General features: G+C 38.2%; 1 protein-coding gene across 1 annotated transcript in view; it reads left to right on the forward strand.

Annotated features, from left to right (window-relative positions):
- The first annotated feature begins 8755 nt into the window (after positions 1 to 8755).
- Positions 8756 to 27455, forward strand: part of ANKRD45 (ankyrin repeat domain 45) — a 55604-nt gene continuing 36904 nt past the window's right edge. Inside the window, exons 1-3 of the mRNA XM_029231243.1 lie at positions 8756 to 8780; positions 16263 to 16626; positions 24585 to 24752. Of these exons, the coding sequence (XP_029087076.1) occupies positions 16278 to 16626; positions 24585 to 24752 (517 nt within the window). The 5' untranslated portion in view covers positions 8756 to 8780; positions 16263 to 16277. The remainder of the gene's footprint in view (positions 8781 to 16262; positions 16627 to 24584; positions 24753 to 27455) is intronic.

The raw sequence follows: 27455 nt of genomic DNA on the forward strand, positions 1-27455 counted from the left end.
ACTATACTATGGAAAAAGATAAAATTGAATGCATTCCATATAAGGAGTTGGACTCCAGTGCAGTCTCAACAAAGGCCTCTGAAGACACTATGGGAAGCTCAGAAGCAGGGATGGCCCCTCAGAGTTTTCACAAGTTGGAATAAAGGAGCTGGGTCTTTCTATCCCACAACAACCAAATGTATCAGAAGTTTAAATGCAAATAATGAAAGTATAAAAATAGTACAGGAAAACGCAGATGAATTTTTTTATTAAGTGTGGAGGAAAACTTCCCTGTGATTCAAAATCTAGAGGCAAAAAGATAAATTTGACTGCATAAAAATTTCCATGGAAAAAATATTACAAATGAAGTAAGAAAATGACAATTAGGAAAAACATATTTGCAATATAGGATTCATAATGTATTATATCCATGGCTCTAAAAAATGGAGAAAAAAAACAAATAATATAGATACTTGGGCAATATATGGACAGGCAGTTCACAGAAATAGAAATGGCCCTTAAACACTTGAAATTATATTCAGTCTTATTCATAATAAGATAAATGCAAATTATAGCTGTACTAAGACATTAGGCAGGCAAAAATCCAGAATTGGACAACATGTTTGTTGGCATGACTGTGGGGAAAAAGGCATTCTCATTCATGGCTAGTGTGTGTGTAAAATGATCGAACTTCTATGGAGACGCATTTGGTAAGATTTAGCAAAATTATATTTGCATTTACCTCTGACCCAGCAAACTCACTATCCCAAAGAAACACTTGCAAAAATTAAAAAAAATTATGCACCAGGCTATTAACTGCAGGATTCTTTGTGGGAGCAAAAGAATTGAAACAACTCCAAGGCTTCTCAATAGGGGACTGATTGAATAAGCAATGGGATATCCACATAATGAGGATTATGCTGCTAAAAAAAAGAAGTGAGGACATTCTCTGTATACTTACGCAGCATGATCTTCAGGGTATATTGTTAAGTAACAAAACCTAAGTGAACAGTGTTTACAATAGGCTAAGTTTGATTTAAAAAGGGGTAGAAATATGTGCAAGTGTATATATGTGTATTTACTTATTTTTTTAAAAAAATGGAAAGATAAACTGAGAATTAATAAAAATGGTTAGCTAGAGGGGAAAGGAGGGAACAGGGTAGAGGAATTAGAGATGCAAGCCAGATTCCTCTGAAAGTATTCAATTCTATATTTTTATTTATTAAACGTTCTTAATAACTAAAAATTCATTTAAGCAAGTTACATTTTTATTTAAATAAAAATTTATTTTATTATTTATTATTATATATTATTAAATAACATTTATTTTTTATTTCAATAAAATTAAAGGCATTTTATTTAAATGTCTTTAACAATTTTAAAACAAAATTTAATCAGAAGAGAAAAAAGCAATACCTGAATATTGAAAAACAAATGGGCCAAACTGTATGACAAATTGGTGGCATATAGTGAATCCTGTAATGCACCAGTCAGACATCTTTCGGGGAATGAGGGACATGATCCACCAGCCAGTAGAAGTGCTAGTGGCAGAGAGATCTCAGCTGGCAGCCCTTTCTGGGAAGCACCTTGGTGGAAGAGAGGGGCTTCCTGCCCAAGGTCTCACTTCCTTCCTGGGGCAGCCTGCAGCCAGTAGCTGGTTGACGCAGGGGTACAAGGTACAGCTCCTTTGCCCCATCTTGGGACAGCTCTGAAGGGCCACCCAACTTCAGAGCTCCCCAGATGGTCTGCATCGACCTTTGTTGAGACTATATTGCAGCCCAGATTTTACTTGTGCCCTGTTTCTTTACCTTTCTTTCCAGGTGTTGCTCTCGAGAGCACTCCCTAATAAATTTCCTGCATGCAAACTCCATCTCAGCATATGCTTCCTGGGTCACCCAACTATGACAGTTGGTGCCAGGAATGCCAGGAGTGGGTCAAGAAGCAGTCACTAAGATGGTGGTGTTGGATCACCTGCTGCCAGGCTGGCAGAAGATATCATCACTTCTAGTAGAAAGTGTATAAATAGTCCCTGACGCAATTGCAGTGCATACGTTAAAAACTTTCACTATTAGCAAACTGGTGGGGAGGAGATATTCTAGTGGGTACAGTGTATCAGGTGTTAGAGATATATAGAAGAAATATGGGTGGATGTTGCTAAGCTTATTTGATGCTATTTAATGAAATACTGAGAGTGATTAATTGGTTATTAAAAACTAAACATGAAAGCTAAAGGATTTCCCTGGTAACAAATATAGAAGCTCTCATCTTCTGCAACTGGAGAGCAGGAATAGCTGAGGACCAGGTCCAGGGCTTAATCATAAGTGTAGCAGAGCCTCAAAGGAGCTTAAACTCTCAATATTGGCAAGTCTGGTATGCCAAGGACGTGGTGCTAATTAGGAAAAAGTGGGACCTTGACATATGGAATGGGGATATCTGGGTTCATGCACCTAACATATTTAATTCCCAAAGGTCCATGAACACTTTGAGCCAAGGAAATGACTCCCACCTCCCTAGGGCTAGTGATCCTCCTTTCTGCAGGACAACTCGAGCCCTTTCGGGGTCAGCTCTACCTTCCAGGCCAATACAGTAACTAGAGTTAAGTCACTGGGGATGTGATGGACCTGATGATGAAGGAAAGGGACCATACGTTAAGGTGCTCAAGATCCAGGAGGGTACACATGATGATGGAGTAAAAGGGACTATATCCTAGGAGTTCAGGATGTGGGTGAATACACATGGGACTGAATTCTGAGAGTGCTGGATCAAGAGGGATAGAATACAGAGTTGAGTAAGGGAGTTTAATTAATTTGGAAGCACTCTCCTGGGATACAGAATTTAACAACCTGGCAAGGATCTCAGGAGATGGTGTAAACATGCTGTCAGAATGATTTCATACACATGGATAGTGATGGCCCATACTAAATGAGGTAAAGATGCCTGAATTGCCATGGAAGGGAGTAGAACAAGGGATTAAAAAGTTCAAAGAAGTGAGCATGCTAAAATGGATATACGTACTAAATATATAAGCCTGGAAAACTCACCAGGCAATAATGTTCCATGGGACAGACCAGAGGATACACCATTTACCAAAGTAATAAGGAAGGTGCTAGAGAGAAGGGAACCCAGAATCACTAATAAGTTCAGTAGTGGCTCTCCTCTGTAGACCAGATTGATCGTAGGAGATGCCAATACAAAACTGGGCTCGCTGATTGCATTGGGGATGTTAGAGATGGCTCGAGAGGCTGAGCTGATGCTGCATGACCCATGGCCCCACCATAAAGCACATTATTAGCACAGACTATGCAGCATGGTCCAAGGCCTCCAGGTAAACAAAGACAGGCAGGACATACCAAGGGTTTAGAGGTTACCTCCAAGAAACTGGGGGGAAAGGGCCAACTTTTCTTTGGACAAGGTTAATCCTTTCACTGTTCATTTTCTCACCAGAACTTTTTATCCTCATGTACCTTTATCCTTCCATCACACCCACTTCAGATCAAGCTGGATGTCTGAGCATTGCTGGAGAAAAGCACTTGACTCTGCAGGTTGGGGGTCACTTAAATTCATGGTCTTCATCCTCATTCACCTCTCCAATGCCATCAACATTTTTTTTTTTTTTTTTTGCAGTACGCGGGCCTCTCACTGTTGTGGCCTCTCCCGTTGCAGAGCGCAGGCTCCGGACGCACAGGCTCAGCGGCCATGGCTCATGGGCCTAGCCGCTCCGCGGCATGTGGGATCTTCCCAGACTGGGGCATGAACCCGTGTCCCCTGCATTGGCAGACGGATGCTCAACCACTGCGCCCTGCCATCAATATTTTTAAACTTTATTTTGCCAAATCTTCAAGCCCCTCACTCATCTCTTCCTCCCTCAGTTTAAGCATACTTTGTTCAAGGCCATCAGGCTTGGTTTCTTTAACTTCCAATACCATAGTCTAGAAAAATTATCTGTATCCACACCACTGCTACCTTTTCCATTTCAGAATTAGAGGACCAAGCCACGTTCCTCCTCTCTGAGGCCAACCCTCCCATCTATACCTTAACCCTTTTCCCTCTAATTTCCTTTAGGGTCTTACTTCACCTGTCATCTCCTTTCTTAATCTTCTCTTTCTACTAGCTCCTTGATATCATCCTATAGATACACTCAGGCTTCTGTGATCCTCCCGCTGCCAAGACATCTCCCTTAATACCTTGTCTTCCTTTAACTTCTGGGCAATCTCCTCCCTCCACATCTTAGTCAAACTTCTCAGAAGAGTAGTGTATATTTACAGCCAGCACTTCCTCATTTCCAATTATAGTTGTTAAATTGATGACCCTGATGTTATATCTGACAAATGCTAAAATTATCTTACTTTAAAAATAAAGATATTTCTTGCATTTAGAGAGTCAAAAACAAAAAAGCCTTTAAAAAAAGAAAAAAACTTAGTGGTTCTACTTCCTGACCTCTCTCATTCATTCCTCAGTCCACTGAAATCTAGATTTTGCCTACCACCCTTCACTAAAACTGATCCCACAAAGGTTACTCATAAGTGCCAAATTCCATTGTCATTTTTTCAGTCTTTTTTGAAACTATTTCCTTGGCTTCTATGTTGCCACACTTATCTGGGTCTGTTCATTCTCAGATCATTCTTTCCCTATCTTCCTCTGCTTACTTCTTATGTAATTGCTCCCCAGGGCTCTGTCCTCAGCCCTCTTTTCTTTTATTCACTCATCTTGGATGACTTCATCTTCTTTTTAGGTTGTTGATAACATTTATACTCCAATGACTCCCAAATCTATATTTATATCCTGGTCTTGTCTACTAAGCTTTGGATTCAAATATACAGTAACTGATATCAGGCACACTGATATTTCTACCTTTTCTAAGACTGAACTCATTATCCTGATTCTGACCCGGCCCTTCCTCAAAATCTCTCTTATTTAGGAAACCACAAGCCACAAACCACCTGGTCACACAAGATAGAAACCTGGGAGTCAGCCTTGACTCCTCTTTGTGCCTGCAGTCTTATCCTGTCCAAACCATTCTCCCCATTGCTGTCTGATCTCGTCTAATCCCCCTAACTACATCTCTTGCCTCTCTCCCAACCACATATTCTCCTGCTATTTTAACCTACTTAGGTATTCACTAATGCACTTTGCTGTTTATTTTGTGCCTCGTGCATTTTTACATTTCTTTTGGGTTGCCTTTTTCTACTCCTTTGCCTGTTGAATTTCTAGTTATCTTTTGAGTTTGGATTTTCACTCTGCCATCCTCTCTCATATGATTTATTATTCCAAGGCTTGGGTCATCTGATAAGTATGCCTTATATAGTTATATTTAAGTCACTAACTCAGAGATGGTGAAATGGAGAGGGTGACAGAACATTAGGGCATTTTACTAGAAACATGCCTCCAGGTTAACATTGATCAACTAACCAATAATATTCAAGCACGGTGGTCCATCCATAAGTGAAACTTGTAACTGCAATAATATCCATCCCAAATTTCAGGTATTTACCCCTAGGGATAGCATGTTTCTAAAACAAAGCCATCCTAAATATACCCCCCCTCCATATTATGGGACATTGATGTTACAAGTAACAAAAATCCAATCTTTTTTTGAATTAGAAAAAAGTAATTTATTGACTTACACAATTGAAAAAGGGGGATAAAAAATGGCTTTGGGTATTTCTAGCTCCAGGGCTCAAGGAATGGCCTCAGGATTCATTTCTTGGCTCTTTCGTTGCTCTGTCAAGCTCTCTCCACATAGTGGCAAGATGGTTACTGGCAACTCAGGCTGACCGTCTCTCATCAACCCCTGCTGAAAAAAGAATGCCTATTTACCTACTGCTCTGGCAAAAATTCAGGATTAGCTTTGATTACACTGATCTGTGTCCCATGCTTTTTCCTGACCTAATCACTGTGCCCAGGGGTGTAGAAAACACTGCTTGGCTGGGACTTGATCTGGAGTGGGACTGGCCCCACCCAAACGACCTGGGCTGAGAGTGTGTGAAAGGGATTGCCTACTAGAAAACTGTGTGCTGTAACCAGAAGAGGAAGGATGGGCAGGCAGAAACAATGGATGTTCAGTACGTTCTCCTTCAGGTTTCAGCTGTGAAGATTAGCTATGTGCAGAAACAGTCCTTTAGTCATACTGCAGGAGTGGCATTGATATGTTCTAATTACTGCCAAAACAATGGCTCAAGATAGATTATTTTAAAATTAAATTATCAGTTTGGACAGGCATCCTCTAATACATAATTAGTTTATAGCTAACCAGTGGCAAACCTGTGGTAATTTAAACCACACTGACCTAGGTTCAAACCCTGGTTCAGCTCTTTTCTAGCTGTGTGGTCTTAGGTAGGTGACCCAACTTTGCTGAGTGTCAGTTTGAAGAATAATAATACTACCTTCACAGAGTTGCTCTGAGGATTAGGGATTATTTATAAGAATCACTTACATAGTACTCATCATATGATAGGCCTTTAGTTAATGAAATATAAATATTAATATAGTACATTAAGTTACCTTGGAGTAACTTTAACTTTCTCAACTAATTTATCCTGTTATTTCACCAGAAATTAACTTGTATAAAGAACATGATTCTCAGTCTATGAACTATGGAATTTAAGAAATATAATAATAATTAAAATAATTTAAATTCTTTTTTAAAAATAGATTTATTTATTTTTATTTTTGGCTGTGTTGGGTCTTCATTGCTGCCCGCGGGCTTTCTCTAGTTGTGAGCAGGGCTACTCTTCATTGTGGTGCGCTGGCTTCTCATTGCGGTGGCTTCTCTTGTTGCAGAGCATGGGCTCTAGGTGCATGGGCTTCAGTAGTTGTGGCACACAGGCTCAGTAGTTGTGGCTCGTGGGCTCTAGAGTGCAGGCTCAGTAGCTGTGGTGCATGGGCTTAGCTGCTCTACGGCATGTGGGACATTCCTGGACCAGGGCTCGAACCTGTGTGCCCTGCATTGGCAGGTGGATTCTTAACCACTGCACCACCAGGGAAGACCAATAATTTAAATTCTAATCAGAGGACCCATTCTCCTAGAGTGGAAAAAATGAATTTCAATCAATTTGGAAACCTCTCTACCATAATTTTTTGGAGCTGACCTGATTTTAGGGGGGCTTGAAGAGTGCTTATCTCATCTGTTCCTTAAGTAATTTGTATATCAGGCCTTCATTGTCTTATCTGGACCCCCATTGTTAGTACCTACAGGTTGTTGTCGACATGTCTCTCGTACATCCATTTACCCCCTTCAGATTCAATGGCTCTTTATCCCAAGCTTTGGGTGGCGGGCATGGGAGTTAGAGGTGATTGTAGGAGTCTTTCTGCTGCATCTGGGCCACACTGGAGGCGGGAATCTCCTTTGTAAGGCTGTTTCTAACCTAGTCTGCCCCAATGAATCATGCAGCTGTTTCTGACATGGAGTTAAGAAGAGAACAAGGCCCCTTTGCTTTTAGGTTTCTCAGACCTATTTAGTGTATTCCCATACTTTCTAGCATTCAGAGTACTAAAAGTAATCTTTAAGAACTCTATTTAATTTTTAGTTATTTAATTCAATTTAAGACTTTCAAGAAACAATTGTATTTGGGACTCCTTCACAACCAATGAAGATTAATTAAAAACATAATCATGCACAGTCATGCATCATGTCATCTTGCATTCAGGCATTAAAAGACTCTCCCCAAACCAAAGACTATGAAAAAGAACATATTAAAAGTGAAATGCCTAAAATGTCTTGCTCCTCCACCAACTTCAGTAGGAAATGAGTGTTTAGTAGAGTAAATACGCTGTATTGGTGATTGCCGGAGCAAGCTAGCAGCTGACAAAGCTTCTAGACTACTGTCTCTGTCTACAAGGTCATCTCTACAATTCTGATTACCACAACTTATCTGAATAAGAAATTTTAATACTACAGTTTAAAATTTTTTCAAAATTCCTCTTGTATTTCAGAAGTTCAGATCTATGATAGTGATATTTTGCTTGGGCCTTTGGCCAAATATTCACTTTAAAACTAGGCTATTCAGCCTTCAGCTAAAATGTTTGTAGTTTCTCTAAAATGGTACCTCTTCCTTAATGATTTCCTTGTAGAAATAGATGATGAAAGAAATGAAGGTTTTTTTCCTTTTCAGTACAAAAACTTCCCGGTCTTCCCTCCGTGATCGATATGAACATTTACATAATTTCTGGGTACGCTTACCTCTTCTCTACTGGTTTCTTTCGATGCTCCTATCCCACCTACATTCCTTTCCCCCTTTTTAAAAGACTGTTTTGGATCTTAAATTCCTGAATCAAAAGAGACACAGTTTCCAAACTGCTTCCGCTCCTGCCATAGTGGGCGCTTGTGAGGTCTCAAGAAACGCCTTTTGTTGGCGACAATGACTGTGAACCATAGGAGAAAGATGCTCAGTAGACTAGAAAATTAAGCAAGTTGTCCGTTTTATATTTACAATCTTCCGTTGTTTTAGAATGCATTCTCATATTTACTGAAAATTCTTTCGTTTAAAGGCCAAACGTCTAAGACTGGCCGGCAACCAATATACACACCTTATTTTTAGAATTTATCTTTTAAATTTGTAAAATAAATATGGACCATATTACTGAAAACTTACAAAACAAAGAAAAAACCAGCACGCCACCGTCCAAACACAGCAATTTCAATCATTTTGACGAACTCCTCCCCGCCTTTGGCCTCCCGCTTCCTGCACCTTGTACCCTTGACGCTTGCGCGCAGCCGGAGCCGCCGCGCTCAGGGGGGTGGCGCTGCCGAGCGCCGGTGCGCCGTCGCCATGGTAACCGCAGAAGCCCGGGCCTAGGGAGCGGTGAGTGCGGGTCGGAGGGTCGCGGGTCCGGGGTCCGAGGGGCCTGGGGTGGGCGCTCCGCATGGGCGTGGAAGAGAATGGGCATCTCCCCTACACGCTGCTCGGCAGGGGCTGGAGGGGAGTGGGCTTCAACCGCGGCGTCCTCAGTCTTTGCCTTTGCCCCGAGCTTTGCGTAGCCGGTCACGCTCCGCGGGCGGTCCCTCGGGCTTCAGGCGGAAAGGCGAACTGTGGTGCCCAGAAATGACCGGTACCCCCTCCGCCCCACCTCCGTGTTCTCGCACTGGGGCTGCCACTGTCTGTATCCTCGGGTCTTCCCTTTGTTTAATCCTGGGAGCCCAGGGCTGCCCTTTGAGGCCTTTCCCTTGAGCTGGGACTTAAAATCCTTAAGGGACTATATTTTTTGAAGAAAAAATTTAATTGGCTTAAAAGGTCCTTAAGATCTATTCCTCTACCACAACTTCATAGCGTCTTGTCTGCCTTCCTTGCCTTTTGTTTATGCTAATCCCATTACTTGGATTGTCCTTTTCTCCTCCTTTTAAGACTCCTGCTCTTCGATACTGAAGTGTCCCCTCTTCTGCGAAGCCTTTCCGGGACCTCCCCACTCGGGAGTCTAATTTAGAGGTCCAGCCTCTTTACTCTCCAAGCACCCTTTGCTTATGTCCATTATGCCCCTTATCTCACTCTGTCATTGCTGATTTACTTGTGTCTTTCCCACCAGACTGGGATGCCTGTGGAGTAGGGACCTATGTGATTTTCTATTATTAGTGCCTTAGCAGCCTCAAAAGAATTCACACTTAGTAGTTAAAATTCACACTAATTCAGTAAGGCAGAACTATTCTCAATTCACAATTGAGGAGAGTAAGTTCAGAAAAGTCGCATATTTAATAAAATAAATACAAGAATCAGGACTAAAGCATGGGTCTTCTGACTCACAGTCATTCTGCCTTCAGAGTTCCAGCCCTCCCTCTCCCCTCTCCACGCTCATTTTCTATGTGAACTGTTGGTTATATGTAGTGGGGTTGCAATTTTGATTCATGTTATAACTATTCTGGGCAAAGAAAGTATCTATCCATACAGTAAATATTATAGGTATAGTAAGAATTAGAACTTAAAACTGAGAATTAAAAAAAGTTTATTGTTTTAACAATAACACAAATAAACCCACTATATATTAAACATAACTTACATATTTCTCATGGGAAAAACTGTTTTCTAAAACAAAAATGTTAGTGAGTTAAGTGTTTTCAATATCTAGAATGTTGATAAAAGGAAGAAAGGAAAAGCTTTGTTAGTATGATCACCCTGTTACAACTTATATTCACAGTAAAAATGCTTTAAAATATTCTAAATCTTCTATGTTATAAGAAGAAAAAACCCATAGAAAATAGAATTCTTTGTCTTCAAAGGACAATATGATGAAAGGCATAGTCAGCAATAGACCACCAAACACATGAGAGTTTACTTTTATTCTCCTAATTAGATATTGTCTTTCAAAAGTTAGGCCTAAGGATAAATGGACTACAAGACTTCACTTTGTCCTTTTATTACAGAAAGGCTGATCCTAGTTCAGTCTAGATTTGGATTAGAACAGTCTTGGGAGCTTGACGATAGAGTGGAGTGGCTTGAGGGTTAGTCTTAGTGCAGTGGTTCTCAGAGTATGGTCTGAGAATCCCTGGGGATCACTAAGACATTTTCAGGGAGTCTGCCAGTCAAACTATCTTCACATTAATTCTTCGATGTTTTTTGCCGTTGCACTCTCATTCTCTCACATGTCACAGTGGTTTGCTAGAGGCCACCTGACATGTGGTATCACAATATCACACATCATTGCAGAGAATGCAGAAACAGATATGAGAATCCATCTGTCTTCTATTAAGCCAGACATTAAAGAGATGTGCAAAAACGTAAAATAATGCCACTCATCATTTTTTTGTCTTTATATAGTTATTTTTTATAAGCTGTACTTTTGTGTTAACATGTAATTGTTTTAAGATGAATTAATAAATATTTTAAAGATTTCTCAGTTTTAATTTCTAATATGGTAAATACAGATAGATATAACCCTCATAAACAAACACTTTTGGTGTTCTCAATTTCTAAGAGCGTGAAGAGCCCTGAGATCATAGAATTTGAGAACTGCTGCCCTAATCATATTACTTCTGGATTGATATGGAAATTAAACTCTATTCAAGGGTGTACCAAGGGTAGCTTTTAGTATTCTGGCCTGAATCATATTCCTAGATTTGATCTAATTTATCTCCACATCTCTGAATTAACCTGTGATTAGATTGATCTCTAGATGCAGAATAATCTGTCTGTAATCAAGTGTTCGGTGGTCGTAGAGAAAGTCATTTGCTCAAACCCTATGTAGGAAAACTGTGTATTAAAAAAATAAAAGAACTAATAGAACTACCATCTTGTCTTTTGCTTCATGGATGCTTTTGCTCTAGGAATGATGGTACAATGATGATGATAGGGTCCGCATACCAAGTGCTCACCATGTGCTTAGCACACGCATCGTCTGATTTATTTTAAGTCTCAGAATAATCATATAAACTAGGTTCTAGTGTTATTCCTAGCAGAGATTAGGTAAATTTCCCAGTATTATGTAGCTAATAAGTTGCAGGGTTGCATTGTGTACTCAAGTCTTTCTAACTCCAAAATCCATTGCTCTTGGATGTGAAGAAAAGCAGGGGAAATTGCAAGCCTGATGTTAAGAGTTATTGAATGCATACGACAAGCTAGGAATTGTGGTAAGTCTGAAAGTGACACGAGAAACAAAAGCTTGATACTTGCTCCTATCCAGTTTACAGTCAAATTGAGTTGGTGTTTTAAGTACTTGAAACAAATAGAAAATAATACAACACCATATTTGGTAGATTGTATGGTATAGAATATATATAATGACCTTTGAAGTTCAGAGGAGGGAAAGGCCTGGGTACATTCTAGAGAGTAGTGAAGAAACGTTTTAGGAAGAAGGTAGGTTTATAGCTTGGCCTACGTAGGATTTTGCTAGTAGGAGTGGAGGAGAAAAAGAAAGCTATTCTAGGCCTAGCAGGAATACATCTGAAATACAAATAGAATTTTCTCAGTATCTTCAAGGTCTCATGTCTGGGCCTCTGATGGGCCAGTGAGGAAAGGCATTTCAAACACATCTTGCCTCTATTCTCTAAGGTTTGAATATAGATATCTTTAGTAGAATGTTCCAGAATATCACGTTATTAGTAAGGGGACAAAATAATTTATTGTGTAGTAGTAATGGACGTTTTGAGAGTGAAAGAGGATGCTATTAAAAATCACATCAGGGCTGGGGTTTCCCTGGTGGTGCAGTGGTTAAGAATCCGCCTGCCAATGCAGGGGACACAGGTTGGAGCAGTGGTCTGGGAAGATCCCACATACCGCAGAGCAACTAAGCCTGTGCGCCACAACTGCTGAGCCTGCGCTCTAGAGCCCATGCTCTGCAACAAGAGAAGCCACCGCAATGAGAAGCCCACCCACTGCAACGAAGAGTAGCCCCCACTCACAGCAACTAGGAAAGCCTGTGCACAGCAATGAAGACCCAATGCAGCTAAAAATAAATTAAAAAAAAAAATCACACCAGGGGAAGAGATGTCACTGGAACTGTCCTGGGTGCATGAGGACATATGTCACCTAAGCTATAAACTACAAGCACATGCTGTCTAACTTCTGTTAGAGCCTCTCGTTGATTTCGTGGTAGAGTTTCCTTAGTGGTTATTCAAGACTAATATTTTTTCACACTGTGGGTTGCAACCCATTAGTGGGTCATGAAATCCATTTAGTGGGTGGCACCCAGCCTTAAAAAATAGATGGGATTAAAAACATCAGTATGTTACACGTAGTAAGGATAAATGATATTTTGTTTAATTATATGTATGCAAATATACCCATAAATGCAATGTGCCCAAGATAAAAATGTCCATTACTACTGAAAAATTAATTATTTGGTTACCCTATTAATAGACGTTATATATGTTTACATGTATAATTAAAACATGATATGACAAACTACTATATGCTGTGTATTATAATTGAAGTAATATATATGTATTTGGACAGGACATCTACCTCATGGTCTAAATGAGCTGTGCAAGCTCTAGGTATCAGGCTTGCAATCCAGTGAGAAGGAATTACACTTTTCTAGAAGTTACATACTATCAATACATATCTACTTACATCTTGTTGTTTACTACTTGGACATATGGCCACACCATATTACAAGAGTGCCTGGGAAATAGTTTTATTCCAATATAAATATTGGTTAAAAAAAGTATGGTTAAAAGAAAAGAGGGAGGGAGATTAGATTTTGAGAAAGAACTAATTATCTGAGTGCTCTACTTACCAGGGGCCCACATGATTAGGGAGGCTGGATGAGCAGGAACCAGGGGAGCTCTGGGGGGCTCACACCACAAGAACCACAGCATGTTCTCATAGCAGGAAGTTCGATCAGTACACTGTTGCTGTCACTTGTGTTGAATGTCCTTCAAGTAGCCTCATGTCCTTGTGGCCCATGTTCAAGAGTCAAGATCCTGTTTTTTTTATATGTAGAAGCTAAAAAAAAACAAACTCATAGATGCAGAGAACAGATTAGTAGTTGCCAGAGGCAGGTGTAGGGGGTGGGTGAAATAAATGAAGGTGGTCAAAAGGACTTCCAGTTGCAAGATAAATACCTTCTGGGGAAGTACTGTACAGCATAGTGACTATAGTTAACAATATTGTATTGCGTTGAATACAATATTGTATTTGAAAGTTGCTAAGAGATTAGATCTTAAATGTTTTCGTCACAGGAAAAAACTATTTTGTAACTATGCGAGGTGATGGATATTAACTAAACGTATTGTGGTAATCATTTTGCAATATATACATATATCAAATCATTATGTTGTACACCTTAAACTAATACAGTGTTATATGTCAACAACAACAAAAATAATACAATGATTAACAACAAAAAGTCAAGATCCTGGGACTTAGTAGCTGATTAGCTGAACCTAACTTATGTGCCTGCTCCCAAGCTTGTGCTGAGATGGAGAGAAGTAGGATCGTGCCTCTCTGGCTTCTGTAGTGGGGAGTTAGCTTTATCTTCCATTAGAAGAATTTTTTAAAATGGAGGTTGGGATTCTTTAAGGAAGTGAGTGTGTGTGTGTTTATGTGTACAGGGATGTGTGTTGGGAGGGTGGATAGTGAATGTCAGGCACTCAAAGGATTATAAGTTTCCTCTATATTCATTCTGTAAAATGAAGGGATTGACTAAAACAGTCTCAAAGATAAGATTTGGACCAAATTTTATGGTGGAGTCATGACTGATTGGCTAACTCAACTCCCATCCCCAACCCCATCTACCTTGCTTGCTTCTGTTATTGAGGCAGGAAAATCAAGAAACTTTTTTTTCCTTCTCTTAAATATAAGGAAACAATCTGGCCTTTGAGATATAACTGGAAGTTTGTTGGGTCTTGTTAGGAAAGTTTTTTTTTTCACTTTCCTCTCAAAAGGGATGAATGCCACTAGTGTCCTCAGGGGGATTCCCCCTTTTTACTGCTATAAATGCAGACGTGATGCCAGGAATTATGACAGTCATCTTGTCACCATTAGGCAACAGCCATGATGATGAAAGTCTTATGAACTGTGATAGAATAGAAAAATAGAGCTTAGATCTATATTTTTGAGCTGCTGAACCATCTCCACCTTTAAACTTCCTGCTATGTGAGAAAATCATCTCCTACTTTTAAAAGTCAATCCTATTATTTTTCTATTATTTGCAATCAGAGAATTCCTAACTTCAACAGATTATAAGTATTATACACATTTAGTGACGGTAGAGATTAATATAGGGCTATGGTATAAAGAGATATTATTCTGTCTAACTAGATTTCCATTCCTTCTGAATTGTGAATGACCAAATCTTGCCAATTCTTTATGGCGCAGCTTAAATGCCATATTCTTTACTAGAAATGTGATTCCCTTTATCCCATTCCCTGCATCTTTACCCACCCTCTCAACACTATCCTGAATCTTGTGTTCAATCTTGCCTTTCTTCTTCTTTTTAAAATAGTGTTATTGTACCTACTTATATTCCTAAAAAGTCTATTTTAACTTAATTTTTATTATTTTAATTTTTTTCCTTGTTGGTTATTTTAAATATAGCAGTGTGTACATGTCAATCCCAAACTCCCAAACTGTCCTTCCCCCATCCCTCCCCCTTGGTAACCATAATTTTAATTGCTTTGAACTTTACAAAAATATATCTTGGTATATTTAATCTTTTGGATTTACTTTTTTCAGCTAATACTGTATTGCTAATATTCATTTATATCGTTGTGTGCCTTAGTTATTTATAGCTGTATAACAAACTGTCCTCAAAGTTGGTATCTTAAAATAGCACATTCAGTATCTTACAGTTTCTCTGGGTTAAGAATCAGGGCACAGCTTAGCTGGATCTTTTACTTCAGGGTCTCTCACGAGGCTGCAGTCAAGGCGTTGCCTGGGACCACAGTCATCTCAAAGTTCAACTGGAGCAGATCCACTTCCAAACTCATTCAGTGGTTGGTGGCAGAATTAAATTCCTCACTGGCTATTGTACAGTATATTACTGTAATTTCTTCATTTTAACTACCATATACAATTTTGTGTGAATATGCCACAGTTTATGCTCCTGTTCATAGGCGTTGGTTTTTTTTTTCCTGCCCAGGAGTTTTGCTTTTATGAACAGCTACAAACATTTTTGTACACATGAGGGAACCATGCTACTCTTCTCTGAATCATCCCCAATTTAATATGTGTTCTGACAGAGTGAGTACTATTAAGACTTACTTGATTAACTTTACCAGGACTTAATCTGGTCCCTTCTGAACTCCCATAGCACTTCATCTTTTATGATTCTTAGCACTTGTCACCATTTATTACACTTATTTTGTACATGTCATATTTTCTCCTTTGTAATAGTAAGTTGTTAAGGGCAGGAAATAAATTTGATTTTTCTTGGTAATTTACATAGTGCCTATACAGCACTTAGTATATTAGTAGGCTTTCAGTAAGTATTACTGAGTGAATGAATTCTGTCTAAATGTCAGTGCCTGATTTTTAAGTTCTTAATAATCTGGCTTCAGTGATCCAGCTGTATTTCTCACTTCTCCCCACCACGGACCCTTGTTTAGGCAGGTGAGCCTCTTTAACATTCTCTTTCAATCTTTTCCTAATGAATCTCACCCAGGTTGATATTTCTCCTGTTCCTACTGAATTTACTGTTTACATCATTCAGCATTTTAGTATATATTCAGGCAGTGTGTTGGTGCACAATAAACTTTATTGATTGAAGGGATGCAGTATCTTATAACTGGTTTATTTTGAAGCAGTTAAGTACTTTCATTTCATTCAGTTGACTGAATGTCAGTTGAGTGATCAAACAAATAAATAAACAAATAATGATTTGTTTGAGTAGATTTCTATTACTTTTTTTGGTCTCAGGTATTTTTGGAGTTAATGGAGTCAGAAGGACCCCCAGAGTCAGAGAGTTCAGAAAAATCAATATTTTTCTCACAGCAAGAAGAAGAGGAAGAAGATGATAATGAAGAAGAAGAATCCAAAGAAGCAGAGGAAACTGCCACCATTAATCCCCTCTTACCCCCTGCTCTCACAGGGGATGTAGAAGGTTTGCAGAAGATTTTTGAGGATCCTGAGAACCCTCACCATGAACAGGCCATGCAGCTACTCTTGGAAGAAGACATTGTTGGGAGAAATTTGTTGTATGCAGCTTGCATGGCTGGGCAAAGTGATGTGATTAGAGCTTTAGCCAAATATGGTGTGAATCTGAATGAAAAAACCACCAGAGGTATTTCGTCTTTTTTCTCTTATCAATATTACTTATGACTACCTAAAGATGCTATGTATTATCTTTAAATTTGGATAAATTTGATGTGCCTGCTTTATATTTTGCATATGTTGTGTGTGTGTGTGTATATACACACACATATGAATGTGTGTATATGCATGTTGATGTATTTAGTATAGCATAGTAGTTAAGAACACAGAATTCACTATTTATTAGCTGTGTGACTAGGGCAAGTTACTTAATCTTTTTGTGTCTCTGTTTCATCTACAAAATGGGGATGATTGTATTTTCTTTATAGGGTTTTCCTTATAGGTTATGAGGATTAAATATGATAATAAATATAAAGTTGGTATACAGTAAATGCTCAATAATATTATTATCTCTTTCCTTTGAAGATTTATTTTTTGTAGCCATTATCCAATTAACTCTTTAAATTCAGTCACTTGTTTTTTCAGATTGCAAATATAAAACATGGTCATTGTAGAAAATAAAACAATGATCTTTAGCAAATAGGGACTATACATTTTCTTCATGCTCACATGGAACAATTTAAAAAATTGATATGTTAGGCCATAAAGGAAGTGTCTACAAATATCAAAGAATCCGTAGCATGCAGTCTGTGGTCTCTGACAACAATAAAATAAAATTAGAAAATAGTAACAAAAAGATAACTGAAAATCCCTATAAGTTTGGAAACAAAAACACACTTTAAATTATCTGTTGGTGACAAAAGGTATAATAGAAATTATGAAATATTTAAGTGGCAACAGGATCTAGTTATGTCAGAACTTGTGGAATAAAACTAAAATTAAAATTCTAATTGAATGCATATATTAGAATATAAGAAATATTGAAAATTAGAAAGCAGTGTATTTAACTCAAGGAGTTAGAAAAAGAACAACTGAAAATCCAAAGAAGAAGAGAAAATAATAGAGTAAAATAATGACATTGAAAATAAAGAAACAATAGAGAGGGAATTCCCTGGTGGTCCAGTGGTTAGTACTCCACTCTTCCACTGCAGGTGTCCCAGGTTCAGTCTGACCCCTTGTTGACTAAGATCCCTGATCCTGCAAGCTGTACAGTGCAGCCAAAAAAACCCACCAAAAAACAAACAAACAAAAAACCACAATAGAATCAACAAAACCAAAATCTGGTTTAGTGAAAAAGAGTTGAAAAACCTTTGATAATATTGATAGTTTTTGATATGTGATATAAGAAAGAGAGAGCATAAACAACATTTGGAATTTTAAAAATGAAGCATTCACACAGGAAAAACTAAGATTTAAAAAATTCCTAGAAAGTATCATAAACAACTTCATGACAGTACATTTGAAAACTTGGATGAAATGGACAATTTTCCAATAAAATATAAATTACCAATTGATTCAAGAAAAAACTAGGAACTTGACTAGAACAATAGTTATTTAAAAACATTGAATAAGTAATCAAAATCTGCCTCATTGTCCCACCCCCACCTAATTTCAAACTCAAATGTTTTAAAAGGTAAGGTTTACTACACTTGTAGGGAAAAAGTAATCTCTAGCTGATACAAAGGTTCCAGAGAATGTAAAAAGAGTTGGAAAACTACTTAACTTATTTTATGAGAGAGAACTTTTATAGCAAAACTAGTTAAGGACAGCACTAGAAAGGAAAATTATAGGCCAGTCATTTAATAACACAGATGCAAACATCTTAAATAAAATCTTAACAAATTGAATCTAAGATTGTGTGTTAAAACATTTATTGGACTAGGTTGAGTTTATCCCATTAATGCAGGATGGTTTTAACATTAGAAAAAAATGTTAGTATAATTCACTACATTAAAAGATTAAATAAACAAAACCACATGATCATATCAATAGATGTAGGAAAGTCTTTTGAAAGAAAATGCAGCACTCGTTCATGATGAAAGCTTTTAGGGAAATAGGAACAGAAGAAACCTTCCTTAAGGCTATTGAGAACCTGAAGCAAACTTACCTAGTATTGAATCTTACCTATGACTTGGGCAAATTATATAACCTTTCCATGCTACAGCTTCTTCACCCAAAAAATGGGACTGATAGTAATATCTAATATCATACTACATAAAAGAAAATGAGAGCCCCAAATCAATATCTGACAGTGTGCCTCTAGTACTATTCAAGGAAGGTGGTGTTCTGACTAATTGATATGAGTATTGCCATCCTCTTGTTAGGTATTTTCCAGTGTGTGGATATAGGTGTACAGTCTTTCAAGTTTGATGATGTGCTCTAAGATAATCCATTTCTTCATTCTGATATCATGCTTGCCATGAAATCTTGTTTAGCAGAGGTTGAAGGTGCATCCTGCTTGCTTCTTGCTGCTTATAGTAAAATGGAGAGGAGAGAAATTGAGAGAACTGGTAAATTAAAAGGAACCAGGACTTGATGATTTGGGAAATTCTAAGCTTATTTGGCATTCCATGAAGATGATTTTGTAATGGAAAGTATGCATGAACTGGCAAACCTAATTGTACCAATTTGGCAATTATTATTTTAATCATTATAAAATAATGAATTACATTACAGTTTACCAGTAAATTTCTTGTTTGGTTGGTATTGACTCAGTTCCCATGAGCTTGTTCATGTGGGAGAACAGATCAATTCAGGGTTTTTTGCATTTTTTTGTGTGTGAGAACATTTACGTTCTACTCTCAGCAAATTTCAGTTATACAATATAGTTATTAACTATAGTCATCATGTTATACATTAGGTCCTCAGACCTTTTTCATCTTGTAACTGAAAGTTTGTACCCTTTTACCAACCCCTCCCTGTTTACCCCACCCCTCAAGCCCCTGGTAACCACTTTTCTACTCTGTTTCCATGGGTTTAACTTATAATTTTTATTTTAGATTCCACATATAAGTGATACCATGCAGCATTTGGCTTTTTCTATCTGGCTTATTTCACTTAGTATAATGCCTTTGAGGTTCATCCACGTTGTCACAAATGACAGAATTTTCTTTTTTTTTTTAAAGGATGATAATTGTGTGCGTATATGTGAACACTATTAATTTTTGGAACATAAGAAGCCATTGGCCTAAAATTAAGGGACTTCTGGTTGAAGAACTGCAGGTAGATATCTCTAAAGTAAGAAGATGTATGCCATTTATTTGTGGATGATACTCAGATGGGTAGGAAGGAAAATGATTTTCCAGGTGATTGATGGATCACATTTGCTTTCAGGATTTCCTTTCATTTTAAATACTGAAGAATTGGACACTTTTGATCCAAAGGGAGGAGAATGAAAGAGTTCTTACAGTCTCAGCTCTCTGGACTACTGACTTCTGGTGTATTGGGAAGTACCTTTTTTTCTGTTTGAGCCAAGGACAGGTGTGTGCAGTTTGCAGTTTAATGATGGTGGAACCTCCTCTGGTTCTGGCAAGGCTTTGGTCTCTAAACCTGGCCATACTCAAACAGGCATGATCAGAACTAATTAGTTTTAAACTCTGTCTTTCCATACAATCAGCAAACATTTGTTAAGGATGGAGGACTAGCCAGGTCTTGTGCTGGGAACTTGGGAAAGATGAATGAATTCAACAAATTTGGACAAGTTCACAGTTTAGCAGAAAACAGATGTGTAAATAGATAATTAATATACAGTGGGACAAGGTACAGTGATAGCTCAGGAGAGATTAGTCAACTTTACGTGGAAGTGTTGGACATGGTCAAGGAAGGCTTCACAGAGGAGGCGCTATATTGAATCTTTTTTTTTTTTTTTTTTTTGGCTGCACCACACAGCATGTGGGATCTTAGTTGCCTGACCAGGGATCGAACCCGCGCCCCCTGCAGTGGAAGCGTGGAATCTTAACCACTGGACTGCCACGGAAGTCCAATATATTGAATCTTGAAGAATGACCAAGAGTTTACCAGACAAAGGAGGTTGAAGGATTGGTCATGGCAGGCAGAATAGTAACTGTAGTATCAGATTTTAGTGTTACAATATTGTTGTTATTCTGGTATACTTACCCACTATTTTAGGTAATGAAATACTGGCCTTTTTATAGGTATAATAGTTTTATTTGGTATTTAAAAAATATGAAATCAGAGTCATTTATGGGTTGAGAATAATTTCAATGATTTAATTGCTCAGTGTATATAAAAAGACAAACTGAAGATTACAAACTTAAACGGTCCATATTGTGGTATTACAAAATTTCTATTGTAAGAATAATTCTTAAGTTCACAAACTTCCCAAACAAGTAGAATGTGAATCTCATAGTTTTGAAATTGATCAGGAAACTGAAATGGAATCTCTCTCTGTATATGTGGAAACTAAAAAAGACAAATATGAACCAGCAATGTTTTCTTTGGCGATAAAGATTACAACTTACTCTCAATAAAAAGATTGCAGTTCTATCAAAAAAGCAAAAAGCTGTTCGGAGATATCTCTCTCTTTTAAAATGAGAGTTGAGGTAATTCGAAGGAAAATATTTGGTATTGGTTTATAACTACTTCCAACTAATGTTGAGTGAGAAAAACTTCAGTAGCTGAAAAAATTTGTACAGAAATACCCTGTTGATACCATTGACACACTTAAAAAATCAAATGTTTTATTTGCAATTTTCATGATTATAGTTTCTTCATTTTTATAGTATTTGTGTTTTTTAAAATTAATTAATTTTTGGCTGCATTGGGTCTTCGTTGCTGCGTGGGCTTTCTCTAGTTGTGGTGAGTGGGGGCTACTCTTCGTTGTGGTGCGTGGGCTTCACATTGCGGTGGCTTCTATTGTTGCAGAGCACAGGCTCTAGGCACGCGGGCTTCAGTAGTTGTGGCACGTGGGCTCAGTAGCTGTGGCGCAAGGCCTTAGTTGCTTTGCAGCATGTGGGATCTTCCCAGACCAGGGCTCGAGCCCGTGTCCCCTGCATTGGCAGGCAGATTCTTAACCACGGTACCACCAGGGAAGTCCCTAGTATTTGTTTTTTAATCTTTAATTTTGATTTGTTTTATCTGACAATTTATATTGCTAATAGAATGACAATATATACTTAATATTCCTATTTGATAGTTATGCTTTTATCTGATATCTTATGCTTATACATTTTTGTATTTAAAGTGTATTAGTGGGCTTCCCTGGTGGCACCACGGTTAAGAATCCACCTGCCAATGCAGGGAGCACGGGTTTGAGCCCTGGTCTGGGAAGATCCCACATGCCATGGAGCAACTAAGCCCGTGTGCCACAACTACTGAGCCCGTGTGCCACAACTACTGAAGCCCCCATGCCTAGAGCCTGTGCTCCACAACAAGAGAAGCCACCGCAATGAGAAGCCTGTGCACTGCAACAAAGAGTAGCCCCCGCTCGCCACAACTAGAGGAAGCCTGCATGCAACAATGAAGACCCAACGCAGCCAAAAAATAAATAAAAAGTAAATAAATAAATAAAAAATAAAGTGTATTAGTTACACTAATTAAAAACTGAATTCTGAACTCAGTTTTACAAAATACCAGTATTAATGCTAAGTAAATATAAAATTTATACTTCTATTTTTTATTTTGCTACTGTAATTACTGTATCAGTCAGAAAAAAGCAGCATATGCAAAGTTATAGAGACATGAAACAATAGGATTTGGGGAATTCAAAGAGTCTGGTACTGCTGGTGGTACGCAGATTGTGAAAAATATTCTAGGTAGGTGAGTATTTTGTTCCGTGGCCTATTACTTGTTTGTGACTATCATCATCGGAGTTTTTGGATTTTGACCTTATTAATGACCTTCATCAATTTATAGCAACCTTGAGAAAAGTACTTATCCTCTCCATGCTTTTGTTTCCTCATCTATAAATGAGAAAAATACTCGTGCCTATGTCATAGGATCGTAGTGAGGATTAAATGAGTTGATACTTGTGAAGCACACAGAACAGTGCCTGCATAGAGGAAAAAGATTACTTTTCTTCTTGTCTGATCTTTTGCCGTACTGTGAACTATCTACTCAGTTGACTCTCTCTGTTTAGTAACCAGTAGTCTTCCACAAAGAAATTATTTTTCTCTTAGAACCAATCCCAATTTTTCAGAATTCCATTTATGGTCCCTTTCTTCCTGCTGGGATTTCTAAATGTAGCCTTCTGTATCTCCCTTCTGGGATCAAATACTCATTGCCAATATTATGGGAGAACTTTAGGAAAATCCCCTTCTTGTCTGGATGCTTTTGAAATCATCTTATTTAAATGTTCTTCTTTTCCTGGGAAGGCTATGGGGTTCATATGGTACAAAGATCTGTGTGTTTTCTTCTAGAAAACACACCATCTCTCACGAGGGGAAAAAGAAAACATACAATGGTTTTTTTTAAACCCATGGTTTAAACCCATAGGTTTTAAATTCCTTGGTCAAAGCCTGTGTCTGTTTAGAAAGCATGTTTTCTTGTTTTTAAACTATGTATATTAAAAAATAGGAAAAAAAATTTAGATGTTATTGCTGACCTGGCCTGTAACTTCAGCCTTGAGAAGAGCAATATCAGGACCCAGAATATCTCATTTGGAATGGCCTCCTGCTCCTGCTATTGCAGTGTCTTTTCTGTAGATAGTGTCCCCCTCTCCCAGCAAACCAGGGGCCCTGGGCCGTTTGGCTGAAGAAATGCATCTTCGGAAGGCAGGAACAATGAGGGTTGGTATCTGGGTATTTCTTGGCCCTCCATTTTGTAGGGGCTAAAGCCATGGTCACATTCTTGGGCCAGTCTTTATCTCTTGGTGTTCTGAAATGTCTCACTGTTGTAACATTAAAAAAAAGAGTTGGGCCAAAGAGGGGAGGTAATTCCACTTTTGGCTGACCCTGGAGTAGCTTACTTCATGCTCCTTTTGATTCCTTATTAATTCTTTATTATCCCTTCTGGTTGTGATAGCCTCAAGACAAAGATAGTTTACAGCTTGGTCTGAGACCCAGGACTGTGGGAATGTGGTAAATAGGGAGCCAAGAGGGAGGTTTCTGGAAGGAAGTGGAGGAGTCCTTGTTCTCTCTTTCCCTACTCTAACCAGTGGCAAACATTTGAGTGCTATTTCCTTTTCCTTATAAACCTTTTATTTGGCAACAGATCTGGGTTTGATTTTGCTTTGGCTGCTTACTACCAGTGTGGCCTTGGGCAAGATATAGTCTTTCTGATCTGCACTTTCCTCTGTATCCTTTAATGGGGCTGATAATACCTACCTCATAGTGTTAATGGAAGGATTAAATGAAGTAGTAGCCCATAAAGTACCTAGTACTTAATACATTTAATACATGCTAGTTCATTCTTCTGCTCAACTCTTCTTGTAGTACTACATGCCTCTTTGGCCAAGTTAAGTGAATCACAAATGTATCCTCGTGGGTAAGTTAAAACAATCAGTTTTGACTTGATTTTTTTAAACCAGTCTGAAAACATTTTAAAGATGCCCCCCGTGTTTTTCACCTTTACAATTATATCTCATGGTAGTTGCCTCAGTAAATCTTAGAAATAACTTTCTAATTGGATAGGTCATAGTTTCCATTTTAATTCAAATGATTAATTTCCAAACCAAAGGCATACCAGTTGTAGTAATTTGTATGATTGTGTTAGCAATAATAGAGTAATTAGAGTTGATGCAGATTCCTTAGGCTAAAGTCATAGGTCTAATTGTGTTCCAGTAGATGACTGTTAGGGAGATTGCCATCTTCCTTAAGAAGATGTTGAAGAGCTCAGAGTTCAGATTGCCTGTGTTGGTGCCTTGTGTTCATCATTTATTGGCTGTGTTCCTTGGGCAAGTTTAGCTTCTCTGGACCTCTGTTTCCTTATCTGTAAAATAGGGATTATAATAGTTCTGACCTCATGGGGTTTTTATGAACTAAATGAATTTACTGTATGTAAAGCACTTAGAATAGTGCCTAGCCTGTAGTAATTGCTCAATACCTGATTGCCATTGTGATCTTCTAGTCCATAAAATAGCCTAAAACAGCGCAGTCTTCTTGACCTGACCATCCTCATTCTATTTGTTAGGTTACACACTCCTACACTGTGCTGCAGCCTGGGGTCGTTTGGAAACTTTGAAAGCACTGGTGGAATTGGATGTTGATATAGAATCTCTGAACTTCCAGGAAGAGCGAGCTCGAGATGTTGCTGCTCGGTATTCCCAGACTGAGTGTGTTGAGTTCCTGGACTGGGCAGGTAAGGAGCTCACAAGGTAGAGAAAGTAGAAAGTAGAAAACTGACTCAAGTTACAGGGTTATAGGCTATGTATGTAACAAAGCAAAGAGGTGATTAACATTTTCACCTTCTATCAAGATGTTTTATTTGTAGGCCTAACCATAGTCACTGGTGGTGATAATATGTGAAATCTGCCTTTTTTGTTGTTGTTGCTATTTTGCTATTGGCCTAAAACATTGTACTTAATAGAAACTATATTGGTTGGAAGCTGGTTGATTTATCACCTTCTAACAATTTCACCAATAATTTTCTATAAGAATATGTGTATAAAATATGTTCAAGGCCATTTTCTGAGAGACCTAGGCAGAGTGGACCATTTCTTAAATGTTTTAAAAAAATGGCATACTTGAGGAATATATTTGATTCCCCAGGTAGAAACAATTGTAATAATTTAAAATGGTTTGCTAGGCAAAATTAATCTATGGTGGTAGAAGTCAGAATAGCAGGTATCATTGTGGCATGAGGGGGACTTCTGGGGCATAATATTTTTTTCTTAATTTGGTTGCTGTTTACAAGGTGTGCTCGTTTGTGAAAATTCATTGAGCTGTACACTTATAAATTTTGCACTTTTCTGTATGTATGTTATGCTTTAATCAAAGGTCAAAAAACTATGTACTGTTTTGAGTTTCACTAATATTTTTCTTGCATCATTTCAGTAATCCTGTGGAATAGAGCTTATAGATTTCATGAAGATATACCTGTGTAATTATGTAGGCATACAAACATTGGTTAAAAAACTAGTACTAAGGAAGTTCATGGCATTCATTTTACATAGTTACCTGCATTTGTGTTTTTTTAGCAAGCATTTATTAAATGCCCACTATGAGCATAGCACCGTTGTGGTACAATTAATTGTTCCTGCCCTCTGGACATTTGTTAGGCGAGGGATGATAACCTGTAGACACACTCTAGAGTTAAATAACAATATCAGAAAGACTATAATTAAGGGTTAAAAGAGGCAGAGCAGGTGGTACATGCTGTGGGGTGGTCAGAGAACATGAAGTCAGAGTGGAGTTGAGGTGGGCCTTGAAGAAAGGGTGGGATTTGCATACACAGTGTAAGGGGGAAGGGTGTGAGCAAAATCTTATGAATGAAAGTGACATGTTGGGGAAAAAGTGATGAGATTGCCTTACTAGAATAGCAAGTCATAATTTACACAGCTAGGCTACAGCACAGGCAGAAGTACATGGGCTTTTGAATCAGATTGCTTGAGTTTAAATACTGGTGTCTCTACTTGAGACCTATGTGACCTTGGACAAAATACTTAAATTCTTTATACTTCAGTCTTAATTTCCAGAAAAGGGAGCCAATAATAGTTCTTACCTCTTGCGGGCGTCGTTGTGAGAATGAGATGAGATGATATTAAGCACTTAGCACAATGCCTGGTATGTGATCACACTCGAAGAATGATGCTACTATTATTACAGTCAGATTATACTCCGAAATGTCAGGCTAAGGTGATTTCATTTCTGTAGCTGTTGGAAGCCACTGAAAGATTTTACATAGACGAGGAAGAGGTTTAGAGTGATATTTAGGAAGATTCATATGGCAGCCATAAGGAGCTTGCTTATTAGTAAAATGAGAAGGATACTGGGAGAATTAATAGAAGTAAGGAAATTGAGGGAAGGTAGCATATTTGGGAAGAAAAAGATGAGTTATACTTTGTAGATTATTTTATACGTAATTGTCCACTTGTATTGAATATTTTCTAGGGGCATTATTTCTGTCAATACCTTAGATTTTGTGATTTTATATATATATATATATATATGCAAAAAGAAAATAGTGAAGAATTTAATTGATCCCTTCATGAATAGTTATTGTAGGTGAAATTCACATTATATAATTTAAAATCCTTTTTTTTTAAACATCTTTATTGGAGTATAATTTCTTTACAATGGTGTGTTAGTTTCTGCTTTATAACAAAGTGAATCAGTCATACATATACATATGTTCCCATATCTCTTCCCTCTTGCGGCTCCCTCCCTCCCACCCTCCCTATCCCACCCCTTTAGGTGGTCACAAAGCACCGAGCTGATCTCCCTGTGCTGTGCGGCTGCTTCCCACTAGCTATCTATTTTACGTTTGGTAGTGTATATATGTCCATGCCACTCTCTCACTTTGTCACAGCTTACACTTTGCCCTCCCCATATCCTCAAGTCCATTCTCTAGTAGGTCTGTGTCTTTATTCCTGTCTTACCCCTAGGTTCTTCATGACTTTTTTTTTTTCTTAGATTCCATATATATGTGTTAGCATACGGTATTTTTCTCTTTCTGACTTACTTCACTCTGTATGACAGACTCTAGGTCCATCCACCTCACTACAAATAACTCAATTTCATTTCTTTTTATGGCTGAGTAATATTCCATTGTATATATGTGCCACATCTTCTTTATCCCTTCATCCGATGATGGACACTTAGGTTGCTTCCATGTCCTGGCTAGTGTAAATAGAGCTGCAATGAACATTTTGGTACATGACTGTTTTTGAATTATGGTTTTCTCAGGGTATATGCCCAGTAGTGGGATTGCTGGGTCATATGGTAGTTCTATTTGTAGTTTTTTAAGGAACCTCCATACTGTTCTCCATAGTGGCTGTATCAATTTACATTCCCACCAGCAGTGCAAGAGTGTTCCCTTTTCTCCACACCCTCTCCAGCATTT

Source organism: Monodon monoceros, unplaced genomic scaffold, assembly GCF_005190385.1.
Source record: "Monodon monoceros isolate NGI ecotype Baffin Bay Population unplaced genomic scaffold, NGI_Narwhal_1 Super_Scaffold_18, whole genome shotgun sequence".
In the NCBI taxonomy this organism is placed as follows: domain Eukaryota; kingdom Metazoa; phylum Chordata; class Mammalia; order Artiodactyla; family Monodontidae; genus Monodon; species Monodon monoceros.